Source organism: Antennarius striatus, chromosome 15 (assembly GCF_040054535.1).
Source record: "Antennarius striatus isolate MH-2024 chromosome 15, ASM4005453v1, whole genome shotgun sequence".
Taxonomy (NCBI): Eukaryota; Metazoa; Chordata; class Actinopteri; order Lophiiformes; family Antennariidae; genus Antennarius; species Antennarius striatus.
Genome location: NC_090790.1, coordinates 21,103,622 through 21,125,121, shown reverse-complemented (window position 1 = coordinate 21,125,121; position 21,500 = coordinate 21,103,622). Strand labels below are relative to the sequence as shown.

General features: G+C 53.7%; 1 protein-coding gene across 12 annotated transcripts in view; it reads right to left on the bottom strand.

The window, feature by feature from the left end:
- Positions 1–5,053: 5,053 nt before the first annotated feature.
- ntng2b (netrin g2b) overlaps positions 5,054–21,500 on the bottom strand; it is a 48,296-nt gene continuing 31,849 nt past the window's right edge. For 2 of the 12 annotated variants that reach the window (XM_068334038.1, XM_068334048.1), the window contains 18 exons: positions 17,965–18,060; positions 17,430–17,516; positions 17,241–17,321; positions 17,071–17,148; positions 16,890–16,997; positions 16,736–16,816; positions 15,987–16,073; positions 15,121–15,198; positions 14,966–15,046; positions 12,204–14,876; positions 12,058–12,138; positions 11,870–11,971; positions 11,700–11,807; positions 11,439–11,537; positions 11,079–11,150; positions 7,911–8,078; positions 7,136–7,270; positions 5,054–6,209 (listed from right to left, as the gene is read on the bottom strand). In XM_068334038.1, coding sequence (XP_068190139.1) covers positions 6,001–6,209; positions 7,136–7,270; positions 7,911–8,078; positions 11,079–11,150; positions 11,439–11,537; positions 11,700–11,807; positions 11,870–11,971; positions 12,058–12,138; positions 12,204–14,876; positions 14,966–15,046; positions 15,121–15,198; positions 15,987–16,073; positions 16,736–16,816; positions 16,890–16,997; positions 17,071–17,148; positions 17,241–17,321; positions 17,430–17,516; positions 17,965–18,060 — 4,424 coding nt within the window. In that variant the 3' untranslated portion in view covers positions 5,054–6,000. The other 10 variants (XM_068334040.1, XM_068334041.1, XM_068334042.1 and 7 more) reach the window with 10 other exon arrangements.

Genomic DNA, 21,500 nt, shown 5'->3' with positions numbered 1-21,500 from the left:
ACTCTTCCATCATCCATCCATCATCCATCCATCATCCATCATCATCCATCCATCATCCATCCATCCATCATTCATCCATCATCATCCATCCATCATCCATTCATCATCATCCATCATCATCCATCCATCATCCATCCATCATCATCCATCATCCATCCATCCATCCATCATCCATCCATCATCCATCCATCATCATCCATCATCCATCCATCATCCATTCATCATCATCCATCATCATCCATCCATCATCCATCCATCATCATCCATCATCCATCCATCATCCATCCATCCATCATCCATCCATCATCCAGCCATCATCATCCATCATCCATCCATCATCCATCCATCCATCATCCATCCATCATCCATCCATCATCCATCCATCATCCATCCATCCATCATCCATCCATACTTCCATCCATCATCATCCATCATCATCCATCATCCATCATCCATCCATCATCCATCCACCCCCCCTCTGTGGGTCAGACTGTGATTAATGTCCTTGATGACATCATAGCGCTGCTTCCTGTTGCTGGTCTGTGACTCGTGTCGGTGGAGACATCACTCATGTTCTCCAACACCTTCTCATCGCCGCTGGCAACCACACAGGGTATGATGGGATGGCAAAGCTGGGCCCAGATGGAGCGCTGGGGCGTCCCAGCGGCTGCCTGCTGGCGGGACACGCGTGTTCCACAGGAAGTGCCTGTCAGGTGCTCCTCCCGGTGCATTTTGGGCACCTGCAGGCTCCTCCTCCCGGTGCACTCTGGGTACCTGCAGGCTCCACCCCCCAGGGGCGTGGACGTTGTCGTGGTGAGGAGCTCCTGACTGATCCACTAAGGTCTAAGGTTTCACGTCTAAAATAATGTCCCAGCTCGTCTCCCAGACGACTCGCATCTCCATAGCAACAGAACTCCTGTGATCAATCAGAGGATCCAGAGCCGATCCCAACCCGCTCGGCTTTGTTTGGACCTCCATCCACACCGGGGTGAAGGATGTTAGGCTGGGGGGTCACAGGGGGTGGGGGTCAGAGCGCCACACCTTCTAGGTCAGCAGCCAGATCAGCCAATGGTGTTTAAAGAACAGCTCCCAGAATGCACTGTGTTCGGCTGGAGAACCAGCGGTACCGGCTAATTAATTGATTGATGTCCTGATGGTAATTGTTATGTTGATTGATATTATAATGCTAACAGATATTAGCATTGTAGCTAGTTAGGCTGGGGAACTGCAAGACCAGCTGTTAGCATCATAGCTACACCTCCACACGCCCCCCAGCATCTGACCACCGCTTCTTCTTCGGTGGTACCGGCGTGTGGGGGCTCCACACGTCTTTAACACGCCCCTGTTTGAATCGTTCGGTGAGTAAAATTCTTTCCTCCCCTCCTGGAAGGCGACGGCGTTTCTTCATGACGTAAGTCCACGGTTGAGGGAAAGCATCAGGTCTGGCTTCATCTCCATAATCAATACACGCGTGTGATCCGTGGTTCTGACATGTAATCAATTCAGAAATAAAAATCACAAATTATATTCAAGTTTCCAGCCACCTTCTTTTGATTTACTGACTTTTAAAAAACACGAAGCCCTGATCAGCAATCAGGAATTATTAATTCATTTAAAAAATAACATGAGATCATTTTCTAACATCTAATGGATGAGATGCTGTTTGACTGTCTCTACGTCGGCACATGAAGCCGAACCTCGGGTCTGGACCCCCCCCCCCCCAACAGGGGTGCTCTGATTGTCACCTGAACGTAAACACGCGGAGCTTTCTTCTTCACCGGTTTCCTAAAATGAGCGAAACAGCGCCCCCCTGACCAACTGCTGGTCAACGTGTCCAGGATTGTGGTGAAAGATGGTACTGCACCCTGAAGCCGCAGCTGTCGCGCTGGTTCTGATGGGGTTAGCAGGTGTGGCTAACAGGTGTGGCTAACAGGTGTGGCTAACAGGTGTGGCTAACAGGTGTGGCTAACAGGTGTGGCTAACAGGTGTCATTCAAACTTTTGTCGCGCGAGAAACACGCAGTCCAGGAGCGCGGAGAGAGGACACCTGGACTGAAGCAACGGTTTAACCAAGTTACAGTACTTCCGGTTTACCAGCAAGCAGCTAACGAGCTAGTTAGCCTGAGAGAGGAGGGGGCCACGCCCAACACGGAGCTACAGGTGAGCCGGCTTTTAATTTAATTTAATCTGAAAAACATTTTATTAACTGTTTTAATCCCCGGAGGGAAATTAAGAACATAAACACAAAGTACCAGGAATGTGTGTGTGTGTGTGTGTGTGTGTGTGTCTGTGTGTGTGTGTGTGTGTGTCTGTGTGTGTGTGTGTCTGTGTGTGTGTGTGTGTGTGTGTGTGTCTGTGTGTGTGTTTGTGTCTGTCTGTGTGTGTGTGTGTGTGTGTGTGTGTGTGTGTGTGTCTGTGTGTGTGTGTGTCTGTCTGTCTGTGTGTCTGTGTGTGTGTGTGTGTGTGTGTGTGTGTGTGTGTGTGTCTGTGTGTGTGTGTGTGTCTGTGTGTGTGTGTGTCTGTGTGTGTGTGTGTGTCTGTGTGTGTGTTTGTGTCTGTCTGTGTGTGTGTGTGTGTGTGTGTGTGTGTGTGTGTCTGTGTGTGTGTGTGTCTGTCTGTCTGTGTGTCTGTGTGTGTGTGTGTCTGTGTGTGTCTGTGTGTGTGTGTGTTTGTGTCTGTGTGTGTGTGTGTGTGTGTGTGTGTGTGTCTGTGTGTGTGTGTGTCTGTCTGTCTGTGTGTCTGTGTGTGTGTGTGTCTGTGTGTGTCTGTGTGTGTGTGTCTGTGTGTGTGTGTGTGTGTCTGTCTGTGTGTCTGTGTGTGTGTGTGTGTGTGTGTGTGTGTGTCTGTGTGTGTCTGTGTGTCTGTGTGTGTGTGTGTGTGTGTGTGTCTGTCTGTCTGTCTGTCTGTCTGTGTGTCTGTGTGTGTGTGTCTGTCTGTGTGTGTGTGTGTCTGTGTGTGTGTCTGTGTGTGTGTGTGTGCAGGAGGCGGGTCGTTAGCGATCAATGAAGTGATCAAACCACCGTAGAACCCGACCAGAAGCAGAGAAGGTTTGTAGCCTCATCATAGGGTCGGAGGTCACAGAGGTCACGCCCTCTGACCTGGTTACTAACTGTGTGTTGATCACATGTTGTGTCATGACCGAACCAGCTGGGCTCATCCTGATTGGCTGAGGACCAGGAAGTAGCACTGAAGCGTATCTGAAGTTAAAAGAACTGGAGAAGTTTCAGTTTTGTTCACGTTTCACCTGCTGACACCAGGATTACTGGTGATCTACAGCTCACCATCGTCTCCATAGCAACAGAGGCTGACCTGTAGAGGAGGTAACGCTTCATCCTGGAGGGACACCTGTGGTCTGATCAGACGTGTGTTCAGCCAGACAGGAAGTCAGATCTCCTCCAATCAGCTCCTGACCTTCCAGTGAGCGCTGGTGTTCATCATGGGGGGGTTGTTGGTGCTGGTGCTGGGGAGGGAACGACGTGTTCCCCACCTGTTTGGTGAGTTTGAGCTGTCTGTCACACCTGCCAGGTTTCATGTGTGAAGTGTTAGCAGGAGGCGCTAGCGCCGTGGAGCGCTAACCGTGTTCTCCATTCATGGAGACGCTGGCGTCGGTGTGAACGCCATCGCCACGGCGACGCTTCCAGGAGAACTGTACCCTGATTCTCCACGGCTGTGTGTGAGAGTGTGTGTGGAGTCCAACCAGCAGCAGTGGTTCATTCTGGGGGGGGCAGAACCAAACACCCCTGTAGGTGGACACCACCCCGTGTGGGAGGAGACAGGCAGCGTTCCATTTAGCTGCTGACGAGGGTCTGGAGTCACTGAGAGCTGGAGACGCGTCGCCTCCAGGGCCGTCTGTAGTTTACACCAGTGGCCCCCAGTGACCCCAGTGACCCGGTACGGGGAAGTGACCCCTATGGGGGAGTGACCCATACGGGGGCGTGACCCAGCCTGTGGGGGGGGCGTTTAAGTGACTTCGGTGTTTCACTAAACGTCTCAAACCGTCTGGTTCCAGGGTGTTTCTGGGCCGGAGGCGTCGTCATGGCAACAGGACCCGTTCCAGCAGCCCAGGAGTGAAGGTGAGGCGTGACAACAGGTGTGGGTCTCCAGTGCTGTGGGGTCAGGACTGATGGGGGGGTCGGTGTTCTGGGGGGCTGCTGCTCCTGACTCCACGTGTGTTCATGAGGTGATGAAACATGAGCTCAGCTTCACTGAAGCCCCGTAGAGACGCTCCACCCCCGGGGGGGTCGGTGAGGGCGTTCTGGCAGGAACCGGGGCAGGATGCGGGTCCAGCTGGTGGTGACGGGGACAGATGGTGACTCGTCTCGCCGCTGCTCACCCACGTCCGATCTCACGCAGACGGACGCCTCGGCGCCGCCAGGTGCTAGCGGCTAGCTTCACACGCCCATGATGGAACCAGAGAGGTGTTACCGTGGTGATAGATGTGTCACATCGTCACGTCTGCGCTGACGCCGCCGCGCTGACTCCACACGGAACCGGAGGTTTGTCTGGATTATCGGTCAATCAGAGGTGGAATCAGTGGAGCGGCTTCCAGCTGGGGGGTGTGGGGGGGTAAATAAACCTGTGGGTTCGTCTCGGAGCAGCGACGCTCTTTAATTAGTTTGATCTGAATATTCATGGATGAGTCCGACACCCCCTAAAGAAAAATGATTCACTGCTTTATCTGGATCCTGTTCCAACTTCATCAAGTCACTGGTTTTGGTTCAGGAGCTGCTAACTGTGGGGGGGGGGGGGTGTCTGGACTGATCCAGGGCCGGCTGGATCAAACCTGATTGGAGCGTTTGATCTCTTCTGATTATTTATTATCAGCATCTTTCAGTCTTGTTTAATAACAGCAGTGACCTTTGACCCCAGTGAGGCGTGCTCATCCCCATACAATAGCTGCTAAAGCCAGCGGCGCCGTGTTTCTCTCAGGCTTTATCTCCGGTCACCTCTGGGTCCTGATCCACCTGCAGTGCAGCACAGCTAAGGAAAGAACCAATCAGCACGCGGCGCAGACAGCGACGCCCCCGTCAGACGGAGAAATGATGAAACGTCCATCAGATCAAAGGGTTTATATTCAGACAGGAAACAGTTTGTGATTGTCAGACAGCCAATCAGAACGCGTCCGGAGCAGCGAGCGTTCTGATTGGTATTTACTCTGCTGAGAACAAACAGATAACAGTCGTGTTCATCCCGTAAGGAGACGCTCCTGTGAGGAGCTGTACATGTATGTTCTTTATCATTTATTATAACTTCAAACAAAAATAATTTCTACAAAAAATATTCAAATCATATCATAATATGTTGATACATGGTTTATTTTCTCTCTTAATTGAAGTTAAATTCTGTTCCTGAATACGCGTGAGGATTAAATCTCGCTAAGTGTGGCAACAATCACTCATTCCTAAACATCCATATAGTGATAATCTGAATAATCTGAGCCCTGGTGTTATATAGTGGATAATCTCAGCGGGTCGTGTCTCCTAAATACTGGGGGTCACTTAGAAAATGCAGCAGAGTGAAGACATGTCAGATCAGTCTGGGGGGGGGGGGGGGGGGCAGCCGGGTGGAACGCACCCCGGCAGACCAATCTGGTGTGGGGGCGCCGCCCCCGTGATGTCATCAGGCTGCAGACGTGAGATCCTCCAGCGGGCAGAAGAAGAAAAGTTCTGTCCCGTGTGGGGGGGGCGTCATGGGGGGGTGATGCTTTTTGGTTTGATGCTCATTGCTTCAGCTCAGGGATAAAGGGAACAGTGGTTGGTTGATTGGGCTCCTCCCCCCTACCTGAGCACGCACACGCTATCATAACAGTCTGTGTGTGTGTGTGTGTGTGTGTGTGTGTGTGTGTGTGTGTGTGTGAGACCAGGGCCAGTGTCATGTGAGTGTGAGCTAATGCTAGTGTGTGTGTGTGTGTGTGTGTCGGGTTCATGAATGGGGCCGCCCCCCCCCGTTTTCACGCACACACACACACACACACACACACTGTCTGGGGTGGGGTGGTGGCTCAGCGGGGCATCAGAGTGGCCAGCAGGGCGGCCAGCAGGAGGGCGGGCGCGGGGCGCCGTGGGGGGGCGGCGCTGCAGTCCTGGCCGGCCTCACAGCGGGAGTGTTGGCACAGCACCCCCCTGAAGTCGGGCGGGCACACACACCTCTGGTTCTGGTGGCACGTCCCCCCGTTCTGGCACAGCAGCATCTCCGCGTCACACACGTTCGCTGTGGGGGGGGGGACAGACAGCAAAGATCAGTCCTCCGGGTTCCCCCTCGGGACAACAGCACCTCCATCTCTGCTGCAGCTTCCTGTCTGGAGCTGCACCTCCTCAAGGTCAGGTGGAGGTCAGCGCCCCCACCTGGAGGAAGGCCTCACCGCGTGCAGCCGGCTGGTGAAGCCATGATTGGAGGAAAAGCTAGCAGGGTTTCCGCCTGCGTACCGTCAGCTTCTGCTGCCCCCCCCATGTCATCGGACCCCCTGCTGGGTCAACGCCGCCGACAGGGTGAAAGGAGGAGGGGCAGCATCCCACAGCCCCCACCACGCAGACCAGATCTCACTAATAATAATAATAATGATTAATTGTAATAACAATAATGACAATAAATGTAGTAATAATAATAATATTGTAATAATAATAATAATAATATTAGTAGTAATAATATTGTAATAATAATATAATTGTAGTAATAACAATAATAATTGTAATCATAATAGAAATATTAGTAGTAATAATATTGTAATAATAATAATATAATAATAATGGTAGTAATAATAATCTTGTCAGCTTTTCCCTTCAGAGGTCGCCACAGCGAATCAGTTGCCTCCATCTAGCCCTGTTTTAATGATAATAATAGTTGTGATAACAATATTAATAGTAATAATAATTTAAAGAAAAGTTTTTTGTTAATAATGGTAATAATAATTCATCGAGATTTAAAGCTGCTTTGAAAGGCAGTCAGAAGACTTTCTGCGATGTTCCGTCACAGACGTGTGTCTGGTCACGCTATCGTGTCACGTCACGTTAAAATCTGATTCTGTTCACCGGGTGAGTGCGGCCCGTCGCTGCACGAAGGATTCACGTCAGACGTGTTTTAAACAGGAACAGAAGAGACCTGTGGGGGTCTGCAGAGCGCGGGGGGGTTCTACTCACGGTAACAGCCCTGTTTCCAGTAGAAGCCCGGCACGCAGTCGTCACACTTGGCCCCCGCCGCGCCGTCTTTGCACTGGCAGAAGCCCGTCCCGTTGCACCGGTCGTGAACGGAGCCCATCTGGTTGCAGTTACACTCTGACAGGAAATGGGGAAGCAAACAGGAAACGTGTGACCACCTCCGAAAAACAGTCGCCACTCATCCAATCACAAGCCAGCGTGACAGGTGTCCCCAGTCAGAGCCAATCAGCTGTGGTTCTGGTCCCATGTGGGGCAGGGGGGTTAATAACCTGGGTTCAGTCTGTGGACCTCAAACGCCACAGAATCCACCGATCACACGCCTCGCTAGGATTCTGAACCCACGTGACCACCAGGGGCATGTCACGCTCTGTAGGTCACGCTCAGCATGCTGGGATTGCATGTGCACCACTGAGCACTAGCGTGTGCAGAACACGCTTCTTTAGCGTGATGGGCCTGGTTTGTGCTGACTCTACAGGTTGACCCCCTGGCCCCGCTGGTGCCCATAGAGATCCGTATGGACACCAGCTCGTAGTCGTGGTAACAGCGTGACCAGTAACCCCTGACATGTTTGGGTCACTAGCCCCACCTGGTGGTCACTGAATGGGCGACGCCCGTTCCTCTCTAGCACCACCTGGTGGTCACTGCCTTCATGTAGAACTCAGCCATGACCTTGGTGAATCCTCCCTGAACACTTTCACCAACGCAGCATCTTGCTGTCCACACACACACACACACACACACACACACACACACTGACCGATGCAGACGCTCTCGTCGTCCAGGTCGGCGGAGGCGTTGCGGTAATACCCCAGCCTGCAGTGCTGGCAGTTCTGCCCCCTGGTGTTGTGTTTGCAGCTGACGCAGGTGACGATGTTCAGGTAGTCGATGTAGCTGCAGCGGTTGGAGTGACCGTAACACTCACAGTCTGTAGGACACACACGTTACACACACGTTACACACACGTTACACACACACCGTAACACTCACAGTCTGTAGGACACACACGTTACACACACGTTACACACACGTTACACACACACCGTAACACTCACAGTCTGTAGGACACACACGTTACACACACGTTACACACACGTTACACACACACCGTAACACTCACAGTCTGTAGGACACACACGTTACACACACGTTACACACACGTTACACACACGTTACACACACACCGTAACACTCACAGTCTGTAGGACACACACGTTACACACACGTTACACACACGTTACACACACACCGTAACACTCACAGTCTGTAGGACACACACGTTACACACACGTTACACACACACCGTAACACTCACAGTCTGTAGGACACACACGTTACACACACGTTACACACACACCGTAACACTCACAGTCTGTAGGACACACACGTTACACAAACACCTTCACTCAGTCTGTAGGACACACACACACACACGTTACACACACACCTTCACTCAGTCCTCACAGGAAGTGATAAACAACTTGGGGAACAAATGTGTGTGTGTGTGTGTGTGTGTGTGTTCTGACTAGCCTCTCTGACTCCATATGGGCTCAATAAAGATGACACCCCCACGCCACCCCCACATCCTGAACAGGATGCTGAGTCGGCTTCACTGGGCTGCTCTGATTACTGATGGGAGTCCACTGTCGTGTGTGTGTGTGTGTGTGTGTGTGTGTGTGTGTGAGTGAAGGCGTGACGGCGCGGCGCTGGAGTGTTCCCTGCTAACCTGCTCCTCTCTGCTGCTTTAAATTCTCTTTCATTCACGGCAGCAAAACCAACGCATTAAACTTTCTCTTTGTAATTCATGAAGTATCTGAGACGAGTTTGTCCCATTACCAATTTAAGAGCTGGGAGTCGAACCGTCCAATCAGAGGAGCTCTGGGGGGTTAGGGTTCTGGATGCTAATTAGCATCATGAAATTATTACCAGCTTTAACACGACTGATCTATAGGCTGTTAAGGACTGAACGGAGCTTCATGCTCCTCTGCTGCTGTTAGCGACCTGCTAACTGCATAACAGTTGCTAACAGCCAGCTAGCTCTCCTGCTGGCAGCTTGGTGTAAGACTCACACCACCCGTCAAATAAGGCTGGATGGCCAATCAGGGGGGGGGCGGAGGCTGAAGCGTGTGGTGGGGAGGCGGAGGCTGAAGCGTGTGGTGGGGAGGCGGAGCCCTGGAGCGTGTGGTGGGGAGGCGGAGCCCTGGAGCGTGTGGTGCAGCGGGGGAAGCTGTGATGATCTGGGCTCAGACTAATTCAGGTTTTCTCCAGCGTTTGGACTCGTGTGCTTCCAGGCACCGTGTCGTCTTAAGAGGCGTTTACGCCCATGTTTATGCAAATGTTTATGCAAATGTTTATGCAAATACACACTTAAACACACGCTAAGAAGTCTGAGTTTAGCTGTTTAATCAGCCGTCACATTATTATTTTATTATTGTTTAGCTGATGATGCTCGCTGCATTATTAATGAGATGCTTTATAAAGTGCTTCTCTCAGCACTGAGGGAACCTTGCTAGCAGGGGGGGGAGTAATTAAATATAAATGTCCAATTACTCCCCAGCCCAGAGAGGCAACGGGACTGTTAGGCTGTTGTTAACGGGGGGAGGATTTAACCTGAGTGGCAGAAACAGAAGCTGTGAGGCGGAAACCAGACAACTCACGTTTGATGTGAGGAGATGAAGGAGAACTCACCTGACGGTTCCCACGGAAACGGTCAGGATGCATGAGAGAGAACCAGAGCGATGAAAACCGGAGGGATGAGAACCGGAGGGATGAGAACCAGATGAGAACCAGAGCGATGAGAACCGGAGGGATGAGAAACAGATGAGAACCAGAGGGATGAGAACCAGATGAGAACCAGAGGGATGAGGACCAGATGAGAACCAGAGGGATGAGAAACAGATGAGAACCAGAGGGATGAGGACCAGATGAGAACCAGAGGGATGAGAAACAGATGAGAACCAGAGGGATGAGAACCAGAGGGATGAGAACCAGAGGGATGAGAACCAGATGAGAACCAGAGGGATGAGGACCAGATGAGAACCAGAGGGATGAGAACCAGATGAGAACCAGAGGGATGAGAACCAGAGGGATGAGAAACAGATGAGAACCAGAGGGATGAGAAACAGATGAGAACCAGAGGGATGAGAACCAGATGAGAACCAGAGGGATGAGAACCAGATGAGAACCAGAGCGATGAGAACCGGAGGGATGAGAAACAGATGAGAACCAGAGGGATGAGAAACAGATGAGAACCAGAGGGATGAGAAACAGATGAGAACCAGAGGGATGAGAACCAGATGAGAACCAGAGGGATGAGGACCAGATGAGAACCAGAGGGATGAGGACCAGATGAGAACCAGAGGGATGAGAACCAGATGAGAACCAGAGGGATGAGAACCAGAGGGATGAGGACCAGATGAGAACCAGAGGGATGAGAAACAGATGAGAACCAGAGGGATGAGAACCAGATGAGAACCAGAGGGATGAGAAACAGATGAGAACCAGAGGGATGAGAACCAGAGGGATGAGAACCAGAGGGATGAGGACCAGATGAGAACCAGAGGGATGAGGACCAGAGGGATGAGGACCAGAGGGATGAGGACCAGAGGGATGAGGACCAGAGGGATGAGGACCAGATGAGAACCAGAGGGATGAGGACCAGAGGGATGAGGACCAGAGGGATGAGGACCAGAGGGATGAGGACCAGATGAGAACCAGAGGGATGAGAACCAGAGGGATGAGAAACAGATGAGAACCAGAGGGATGAGGACCAGAGGGATGAGGACCAGAGGGATGAGGACCAGATGAGAACCAGAGGGATGAGGAAACAAGCGTGCAGCAGAGGGGATGCTCCCACAGAGCGCCGTTGGGCTGACAGGAAGGAGACTGGGGGGTTAACGAGTGCTTCCTGTGGGCGTGGCCGCCTCACCTTGGAAGCGGTAGATGATCCCAGACAGGTGTCTGGCCTGAGGCCGTCCTGACATCACGAGCTGCAGCAGCCCTTAGGATGGAGAGTCGGCTTTAGGATCTGTCTCCTGCTGGGGGGATCTGTTACCGCGGCAACGCAGTGTGTTCTAGAAAGCTGCTCTAGAAGCGTCTGGACACGATCCTGCTGCTTCACAGCAGAACATCAACCAATCCTACAGAACTATGGAGGTGAAGGCTCCTCCCCCTCCAGGCTTCAGGTCATTGATTATTGATCAGATCTAGAATCGATCAGAAGCTGCTAGAGGGATGCTACTACTGCTACGATGCTAACCGCCGCTAGCGTTAGCCCAGTGAGCTGTACCTGTCTTCCTCTCCTTCCGACGCTCCTCCTCCTCCTCGCCCCCATGCGTGTGTGTGGGCGTGTCCGGCCAGCCCCCCCCCCACTCAGCCTCTCCAATAACTTTGTGCGACACAAAGGTGCAACAATTAAGATCAATGGTATTGATCGTCTCAGCCAATCAGGGCTGCTGACACAGCGACAGCTGCAGCAATCCGTCAGCGGCGTCTTTGTCCCCCCCCCCCCGGAGATGGATGATCAGGTTCCTGTCTAGAGGTGGTGTACCTCCAGCCTGTCCTCCTCTATGCTCCTCCTCCTGGCCCCGCCCCTCATGCTCAGGTGAGGTCATGTGTCCATGAGCCCCCGGCAGGTGCCCCCCCAGGTGATGGGATGCTGAAACATGACATCATCAGTGACACCCACAACGTTTCCTCCAGGACGTTTCAGACAGGTACCTTCATCTGGTCGTCCCTCCTCCTCAGGAGTCATATGACCATGCCCCTCATGCTCAGGTGAGGTCATGTGTCCATGACCACGCCCCTCAGGCCAGTGGACGGCTGTCACACCAAAAGACATGTCACGCTGAAGCCCCGCCCACCACACACACACACTGAAACACTCTGAACATCCAGACCAAAGGTACCTGCAGGTTCACCACGCTCCTCTTCCTCACGCCCAGGTGAGCCGTGAGCCTCAAGGCCACGCCCCTCGGCCTCATGGGAGACTAAAGAGCACAACTCTGATCAGATCTGGTAGCGTCAGCCGTGCTAACGTTAGATGCTGCTCTACCTTTGTGCTCCTCTTCCTCCCGGCTCCGCCCCTGTCCAGGTGAACTGGTTCCCCTGTGAGTCTGGTGTCCAGGTGAACTGGTTCCCCTGTGAGTCTGGTGTCCAGGTGAGCTGGTTCCACCACCATGTGTCTGGTGTCCAGGTGAACTGGTCTCACCATGTGTCTGGTGTCCAGGTGAGCTGGTTCCACCGTGAGTCTGGTGTCCAGGTGAACTGGTTCCACCGTGAGTCTGGTGTCCAGGTGAACTGGTTCCACCGTGAGTCTGGTGTCCAGGTGAACTGGTCTCACCATGAGTCTGGTGTCCAGGTGAGCTGGTTCCACCGTGAGTCTGGTGTCCAGGTGAACTGGTTCCACCGTGAGTCTGGTGTCCAGGTGAACTGGTCTCACCATGAGTCTGGTGTCCAGGTGAGCTGGTCTCACTGTAAGTCTGGTGTCCAGGTGAGCTGGTTCCACCATGAGTCTGGTGTCCAGGTGAACTGGTTCCACTGTGAGTCTGGTGTCCAGGTGAACTGGTTCCACCACCATGAGTCTGGTGTCCAGTTGAACTGGTTCCACCGTGAGTCTGGTGTCCAGGTGAGCTGGTTCCACCACCGTGAGTCTGGTGTCCAGGTGAACTGGTTCCACCACCATGAGTCTGGTGTCCAGGTGAGCTGATTCTACCATGAGTCTGGTGTCCAAGTGAACTGGTTCCACCACCGTGAGTCTGGTGTCCAGGTGAGCTGGTTCCACCACCATGAGTCTGGTGTCCAGGTGAGCTGGTTCCACCACCGTGAGTCTGGTGTCCAGGTGAGCTGGTTCCACCACCGTGAGTCTGGTGTCCAGGTGAGCTGGTTCCACCACCATGTGTCTGGTGTCCAGGTGAACTGGTTCCACCGTGAGTCTGGTGTCCAGGTGAACTGGTTCCACCGTGAGTCTGGTGTCCAGGTGAACTGGTCTCACCATGAGTCTGGTGTCCAGGTGAGCTGGTTCCACCGTGAGTCTGGTGTCCAGGTGAACTGGTTCCACCGTGAGTCTGGTGTCCAGGTGAACTGGTCTCACCATGAGTCTGGTGTCCAGGTGAGCTGGTCTCACTGTGAGTCTGGTGTCCAGGTGAGCTGGTTCCACCACCGTGAGTCTGGTGTCCAGGTGAGCTGGTTCCACCACCGTGAGTCTGGTGTCCAGGTGAGCTGGTTCCACCACCATGTGTCTGGTGTCCAGGTGAACTGGTTCCACCGTGAGTCTGGTGTCCAGGTGAACTGGTTCCACCGTGAGTCTGGTGTCCAGGTGAACTGGTTCCACCGTGAGTCTGGTGTCCAGGTGAACTGGTCTCACCATGAGTCTGGTGTCCAGGTGAGCTGGTTCCACCGTGAGTCTGGTGTCCAGGTGAACTGGTTCCACCGTGAGTCTGGTGTCCAGGTGAACTGGTCTCACCATGAGTCTGGTGTCCAGGTGAGCTGGTCTCACTGTGAGTCTGGTGTCCAGGTGAGCTGGTTCCACCATGAGTCTGGTGTCCAGGTGAACTGGTTCCACCGTGAGTCTGGTGTCCAGGTGAACTGGTTCCACCACCATGAGTCTGGTGTCCAGGTGAGCTGGTCTCACTGTGAGTCTGGTGTCCAGGTGAACTGGTTCCACCACCATGAGTCTGGTGTCCAGATGAACTGGTTCTACCGTGAGTCTGGTGTCCAGGTGAACTGGTTCCACCACCATGAGTCTGGTGTCCAGGTGAGCTGGTTCTACCGTGAGTCTGGTGTCCAGGTGAACTGGTTCCACCGTGAGTCTGGTGTCCAGGTGAACTGGTTCCACCACCAATAGTCTGGTGTCCAGGTGAGATGGTCCCATCGTGAGTCTGGTGTCCAGGTGAGCTGGTTCCACCATGAGTCTGGTGTCCAGGTGAACTGGTTCCACCGTGAGTCTGGTGTCCAGGTGAACTGGTTCCACCACCATGAGTCTGGTGTCCAGGTGAGCTGGTTCTACCATGAGTCTGGCGTCCAGATGAACTGGTTCTACCGTGAGTCTGGTGTCCAGGTGAACTGGTTCCACCACCATGAGTCTGGTGTCCAGGTGAACTGGTTCTACTGTGAGTCTGGTGTCCAGGTGAGATGGTCTCACCGTGAGTCTGGTGTCCAGGTGAACTGGTTCCACCACCAATAGTCTGGTGTCCAGGTGAGATGGTCTCATCGTGAGTTTGGTGTCCAGGTGAACTGGTTCCACCACCATGAGTCTGGTGTCCAGGTGAACTGGTCTCACCGTGAGTCTGGTGTCCAGGTGAGCTGGTTCTACCGTGAGTCTGGTGTCCAGGTGAACTGGTTCTACCATGAGTCTGGTGTCCAGGTGAGCTGGTTCCGCCACCATGAGTCTGATGTCCAGGTGAACTGGTTCCACCGTGAGTCTGGTGTCCAGGTGAGCTGGTTCTACCGTGAGTCTGGTGTCCAGGTGAACTGGTTCTACCATGAGTCTGGTGTCCAGGTGAGCTGGTTCCGCCACCATGAGTCTGATGTCCAGGTGAGCTGGTTCCACCATGAGTCTGGTGTCCAGGTGAGCTGGTCTCACTGTGAGTCTGGTGTCCAGGTGAGCTGGTTCCACCATGAGTCTGGTGTCCAGGTGAGCTGGTTCCACCACCATGAGTCTGGTGTCCAGGTGAGGTGGAGGTGTGGCCATGAGTCTCATGGGCATGTCCATGAGGATTGTGGGACGCTGAAACAGCATCACAAACATGATGAACCTGGTGGACCTGTGACACGTGTGTCACTACATGCTAACACCTAGCACATGTGAGGAGATACCTCCGTGCTCCTGCCTCTCCTGCACATCCTCAGAGGAGCTGGGGGTGTGGCCATGGGCGTGTCCCTCAGACGCGGGGGGGACTAGAACACCACAGTTAGAACAACAGCAGTGATCTGGATCTACTCTAGACCTACACCACCTACAGGATGTGTACCTGTCTGCCTTCCTGGCTCCACCCCTTCCTCCTCGTCCCCAGGTGAGGCTGTTTGGTGAGTCCTTTCAGGCCAGGATGCTGACGGAACAAACGGCATTACGTTTACAAGTCGTCTCATCGCTCCGGTCCAGACTCTGAGCTTCAGCTAGCTGAGCTTCAGCTAGCTGAGCTTCAGCTAGCCGAGCTTCAGTTACTGAACTGAACGAGCTGTCTGCCCTTTGAACAGACTGAATTCAAACTATTAAAGTGCGTCAGTGTTTGGTTCACATCACCTCCAGACTGAGGAGATGCTGACTCGTCATCATCACCATCATGACCATCATCACCACATCAATCATCATCATCACCACCACCATTATCACAAGCAAAACTGTCGTGTGAATAAAGTAGAACGTTCCCTCTCTACTCGTCAGAAAGATACACTTCCTGTCAGCCTGTTTCCTCTTCCTGTTTGTCCTCCCTGAGTCCACGTCCTCCACAGGTCAGACAGTCTCACCACATGTTTGTGGCTAAACGCTAACGCAGGCCAGTCACCGGTGAATCAGGATGTACCTTCCTGCTGCTCCTGTCCCCGTCCTGCCGGTGCTCGTGTGGGGGGCTGTCCTGTGGCTCTCAGGGCCATGCCCCTCTGACTTATGGGACACTGAAACACCAGTCATGTTTCACAGTGAACGTCTGCCCCTGTCTGCAGCCCAGCATTAAGATTCAGGACCAGTGGTCTGGTCCATCGGTGCTGGGGGGCCGCCCTGGGGGCTGACGCGTCCAGCCTTCAGACGGGCCTCTGATGCCGGGACTACAAATCCACTGCTCCTCTAGGAGGACTCTCTGCATGCTAACGCCAGCTAACGCCAAGCTACAGGGTGTACCTCCGTGCTCCTCTTCCTCCACCTTCTTCTGTCCGTGCTCATGTAGGCTGGTTGCTTTGTGTCCACGCCCCTTGGAATTATGGGAGACTGAAACACCAGTTATAACTGAATCAATTACTGCATGCTAACTCCAGCTAACGCTAATCTACAGGGTGTACCTCCATCGTGACTGAATCAACTACTGCCTGCTAACTCCAGCTAACGCTATAGGATGGACAGTGCGCCCTCGCGCATCAACACGCGCGACTTCACCACATTGTGGATTTTTGGTAGGCAGTCATGTGATACCGTACACGCATCCTATTGGCTGACAGCATCAGGAAGTGTTCTACGTTCTGTGAGTCTCTGACTTCCTTGAGACACAAAGTGTTTTAAACAGTCTGTCAGAGTGTTTTAAAGGTAACAAAGATAGAAGGTGGTTTAATATCAGGATGGGGGGGTCAGAAATGTTAACTTACCTAAATAATAAGATCAATAGTACGTCGCTCTATGGTGGAGTTCGTTAAAGGCGTGTGGTTCCTGGAACGCATTAACCACGAGGAACGAGGGATCACTACGTCCGGCTTGACTGAACCAACTACTTCATGCTAACCCCAGCTAACGCTAAGCTACAGGGTGTACCTCCGTCGTGACTGAATCAACTACTGCATGCTAACCCCAGCTAACGCTAAGCTACAGGGTGTACCTCCGTCGTGACTGAATCAACTACTGCATGCTAACCCCAGCTAACGCTAAGCTACAGGGTGTACCTCGGTGCTCCTCTTCCTCCTTCTGTCCATGCCAATGTAGGCGGTTTGCTTCGTGTCCACGCTCCTCGGAATTATGGGAGACTGAAACACCACAGTCATGACTTAATCAATTACTGCATGCTAACCCCAGCTAACGCTAAGCTACAGGGTGTACCTCGGTGCTCCTCTCCCTCCCTTGTGTGCGGGGGCTCAGGAGGGTTTTGGGGTCCTGGCCCCCCCTGTGAACCTGGGGCCACACGAATCCCTCCTGGCGTGTGTGAAGCTGAAACACCACAAGTTACACAACAAGCTCCAACGTCTTGGCGCCTCAGGACGCCCAGTGCTTTAGGGTGTACCTGTATGCTCCGCCTCCTCCCTGCTCACGTGGCCAGGTGGGGTTGTCTTGTGGGCGTGGCTGTCTGACTCATGAGACACTGGAACACCACAACATCCACCAACACCAGTGACTTTTAAACTACCAGCAGCTACAGCTAGTGTCACTACAACTACAGCCGACAGGAAGTACCTTCCTGCTCCGCCCCTTCCTCCTCACACTCCAATGAGGCTTTGTGGCTACGAGCCTCATGCCCCTCAGAATTGTGGGAAGCTAACAACACAGTTTTTATTATTGTAGCTAACTCCAGTTTCTCTGCTGCGTGTTTCCAGTGCTAACAGCAACAGTTAGCTGCTCCGGCTACAGCACAACAGGAAGTACCTTCATGCTCCTCCTCCTCTGCTTTGCCTTCATGCTCATTGGTGGCCTGGTGGGCGTGAGTCTCATGCTCCTCCACATGATGAGAGACTGAAACACAATCATTACATCCACGCTGAAGAAGGAGCATCTCATGTTGTGATGCTAGTCGTGCTAGCGTTCCTGTCTCTGCTCAGGTGAAGTCTCATGGGTGTGTCCCTCGGACCTCTGGGTGGCTAACAAACCGCAGCGGTCAGTGACATAGCAATGGAACGCTGTTGTTTTGGCGCAGAGCGCCCTGAACAGGGCGCCGTCTGCGTTTCCTCTCCATCCTGTCTGAACTACGTTTCTCGCCTTTCGGCGGCGGTTGTTTCCTCCGACACGAACGTGACAGCGCTACGTCGCTAATGTTGACTGATGGGCTTTCATGCAAGTAAAGAGACACACGTCCATAGCGTTCTGTTTTCCCAGGCTGCAGTGCGACTTGTCAAAACACACTCATTAGCTGTTTACCTGCTGCTAGACAACTAGCGTCGACTGATGTACGAGACACAGATACCTGTCTCAGCCGTTCTTCCTCTCTCCTCCTCCGGTTCCCCGGGTAACGACGCTGTTCGCTGGCCGTGAGTCTCGTGTCCGTCAGACTTATGCGAGGCTGTCGTGATTGTGCCAAAACAAGAACACACGTGTGTTTCAGATGGCCGTTCCGTTTCATGTGGAACTGAGGACTGATGCCGCCATGAGTGAAGGTCACTGACGTCCCTGACCCGGTCATTTCGTTATCACTTCCTTTCCCTCTCAGGTAGCGGATCGTCCCGTTGGGGACTTTGACCCTACGGGTGAATCGTCCCGTTGGGGACTTTGACCCTACGGGTGAACCGTCCCGTTGGGGACTTTGACCCTACGGGTGAATCGTCCCGTTGGGGACTTTGACCCTGCGGGTGAATCGTCCCGTTGGGGACTTTGACCCTGCGGGTGAATCGTCCCGTTGGGGACTTTGACCCTACGGGTGAATCGTCCCGTTGGGGACTTTGACCCTACGGGTGAATCGTCCCGTTGGGGACTTTGACCCTACGGGTGAATCGTCCCGTTGGGGACTTTGACCCTACGGGTGAACCGTCCCGTTGGGGACTTTGACCCTACCGGAGAACGCCTCCATCACTACACTTGTCATACGTTTCCTGACACCGACTCCATGCTGTCGTCGCGCCCCCTCCTTGAAGGACCCAGGACGGTCTGTCTCTGCTTCGTGTTGGTGTTGCAGTATTTACCCAAAAATATGAATATGCTTGTATTACAGTAGCGCCTGGGCTGCGGCGGACGTCTCCACGCTGAGATCTAGAGACCGTCTCTGATGCTGCCGTCACACAAAACAGCTCAAAGCAATATAGGTAATAGAGACACTTAGCACACACACATCCCAGCGTTCCTGTATTTTTAATTTCATCTTGCTCAGTTTTCCCACTCCCTCCCCCTTTCCTCCGTATGTTCAGCTTTCCCAGGGGGCCTCCTGCCATTCCCAGGATCCTTTGCTTCAGGTTTTTAGATGTTCATTGAGCACAAATGAAAGCAGAGACATGACACATGAAACTAGCCTCTTCTGCTACCTTTCCATTTCCTGCAACACAGGTGCAAAGCAATAAATCAAGACAGCCCCTTATTATAGGGATGATTAAGACTAAGAACACAGACGGCCAATCACAGCGTCACCCCGCCCCTGGGGGATTTGGCGCCGCCTGCCTCCATCTGTTTCCCCGTGAGGTGTTTCTGAGCAGGATGAACGTCCCCGGTAATTCTTCGTCAGAAGGGGGCATCCTGCGAGCAACCAGCCCCCCCGCAGAGTGTCCCCCTTCAGGCTACCCCCCTGCCTCCCCCTCCCTGGGGCTGCAGTGAGACAGGAAGGCAGAATCTGTTCTCACAGCCCCCCGGACCGTTTCACACCGCTGGCATCATGACATCAAAGTTACCCTGCCTGGCTCCGCCCCCGTCCCACGCCGGCCCACCGGACCGCCCCCTCACACATCTGTCTCAGCTGCACACGTATGCACGCCTGCACACACACACACACACGGTCTGTGTGTGTGTTACGGTGTTTCGGTGCTGATGCGGCGCCGCAGTGATGATGAAGGCGTTTAATCTCACTAACCGGCGCAGCCGGGGCGGTGGAGGGATTCTTGGCATTAATCTCCATCAGCCCCGCCCCCGCTGCTTTACCCAGGAGGCCACTGGGGTTCCTGCCGCCGCCACGCTGACCCACACAACGCTCAGTATCCTGATGCGTACGACGGGGTCATGATGGGCGTGTCTGTCCCCCGTGTGGGTCCAATGGGACGTCTGCAGCATGTCTGTGCTGTTGGACGGTGAGCGACGTGTTTCTGTTCTTGTCACGTATGTAGAACGACTGCAGACGTGAATTCTTAAAGTACGCATTCAGTCATTCGTGGTCGCTCAGCGCTGTAGATTCAGATGCTGGCTAACATCACGATGCTAACGATGCTAACATCCATCACATCAGCCAATGCGTGGCTAACTTGGGGGCGGGCCTTACCTCCCAGCTGGGAGTTTGGTCTCTGTGTCCATTGGTCTGGAGCGATGCTGCTGGGGGGAGGGGGGGTCTGCTGGGATTGGAGGCTGGTGATGATCGTGAGCGTCAACCACATGATGTGTGTGCTCGTCCGGGACTGTGTGGGACACACGCGTGTGCTCAGGTGTGTCTGAGGGCGTGACCTCCTCTGATAGGGAGGCTGCTGAAGGCAGGACAACTTCTGATGAAACAGGAAGTGTGTCCGGTTCTCCCTCTGGTGCAGGGGACTGCGCAGACGCGTCGTCTGCAGGGGACTGCGCAGACGCGTCGTCTGCAGGGGACTGGGCAGACGCGTCGTCTGCAGGGGACTGCGCAGACGCGTCGTCTGCAGGGGACTGCGCAGACGCGTCGTCTGCAGGGGACTGCGCAGACGCGTCGTCTGCAGGGGACTGCGCAGACGCGTCGTCTGCAGGGGACTGCGCACGCGCGTCGTCTGCAGGTGACTGCGCAGACGCGTCGTCTGCAGCTGGAGGTTGGCTGCGGCGCATTGCAGGCGGGCTGGACTGGAGGCCGTGAGGCGCGAGCGGCGCAGACGCTCTCATCAGACGCTGCCTCAGATTGTTTACCCAGAGAACGCGTTCCTCTGTTTCTGGTCCAACGTGCACAGAAGTGAGAACGCACCAGAACGTGTGATTTCACACTCTGAGCTCTAAAGCTGTTCCACCCTTTCACTGCTGGAGGAGCGGCTTTGTTTGTCTGCTGAGGAACGCAGGACTGTTAGGGGTGTGACTATTGTTAACACGCTGGAGTCACACGCCGTGTGTGTGTGTGTGTGTGTGTGTTTACACACACCAGGAATCTGGACGTGACATGGCTGAATGCAGCCCAGTGGGCGTGAAGGAATGCGTCACATGACTGCGTGGGGTTCTGATGTGGACCAGTTCTGGTTCCGGTTCCGTCGCTGAAGACCGGCCCCCCCAGACGGTCGTGAACGTCCAATAGTGACCCCCCTGTCTGACAGGGACCGTTCACACACACGTGATGCTGGAATGAGGTCATACAAAGATGGGATCTGTGATAGCGGGGGAGGGGCCGGGGGAGGGGCTTGGGGTTTTTAATAGGATCTACATCATCAATAAAGCAGGAAGTTACATCACCGAGCATCGCCTGCTCTGACCCACGGAGATGGTGTGTGTGTGTGTTACTGAATGTGTGTGTGTGTTACTGAATGTGTGTGTGTGTTACTGCGTGTGTTACTGTGTGTGTGTGTGTGTGTGTGTGTGTTGTTTACAGCTGAACCACCATCACGTGGGGACGGTTACGTAAGCCTGAGCCGTGTGTGGACAGATGGATGCTCACTCACACACACACACACACACACACTCACTCACTCACACACACACACACACACACACACACACACACACACACACACACTCGTGGTCTGGTCCTCTGCTCGGACACACTGCCCCCCCCCTGAAGGTGTCTGATGTCTCTCATTAGCGTTGCTGACAGACGCTGACAGTCGTGCTGAACGCGGCCCGTCTCCCAGCATCCTCGGCGGTGATTAC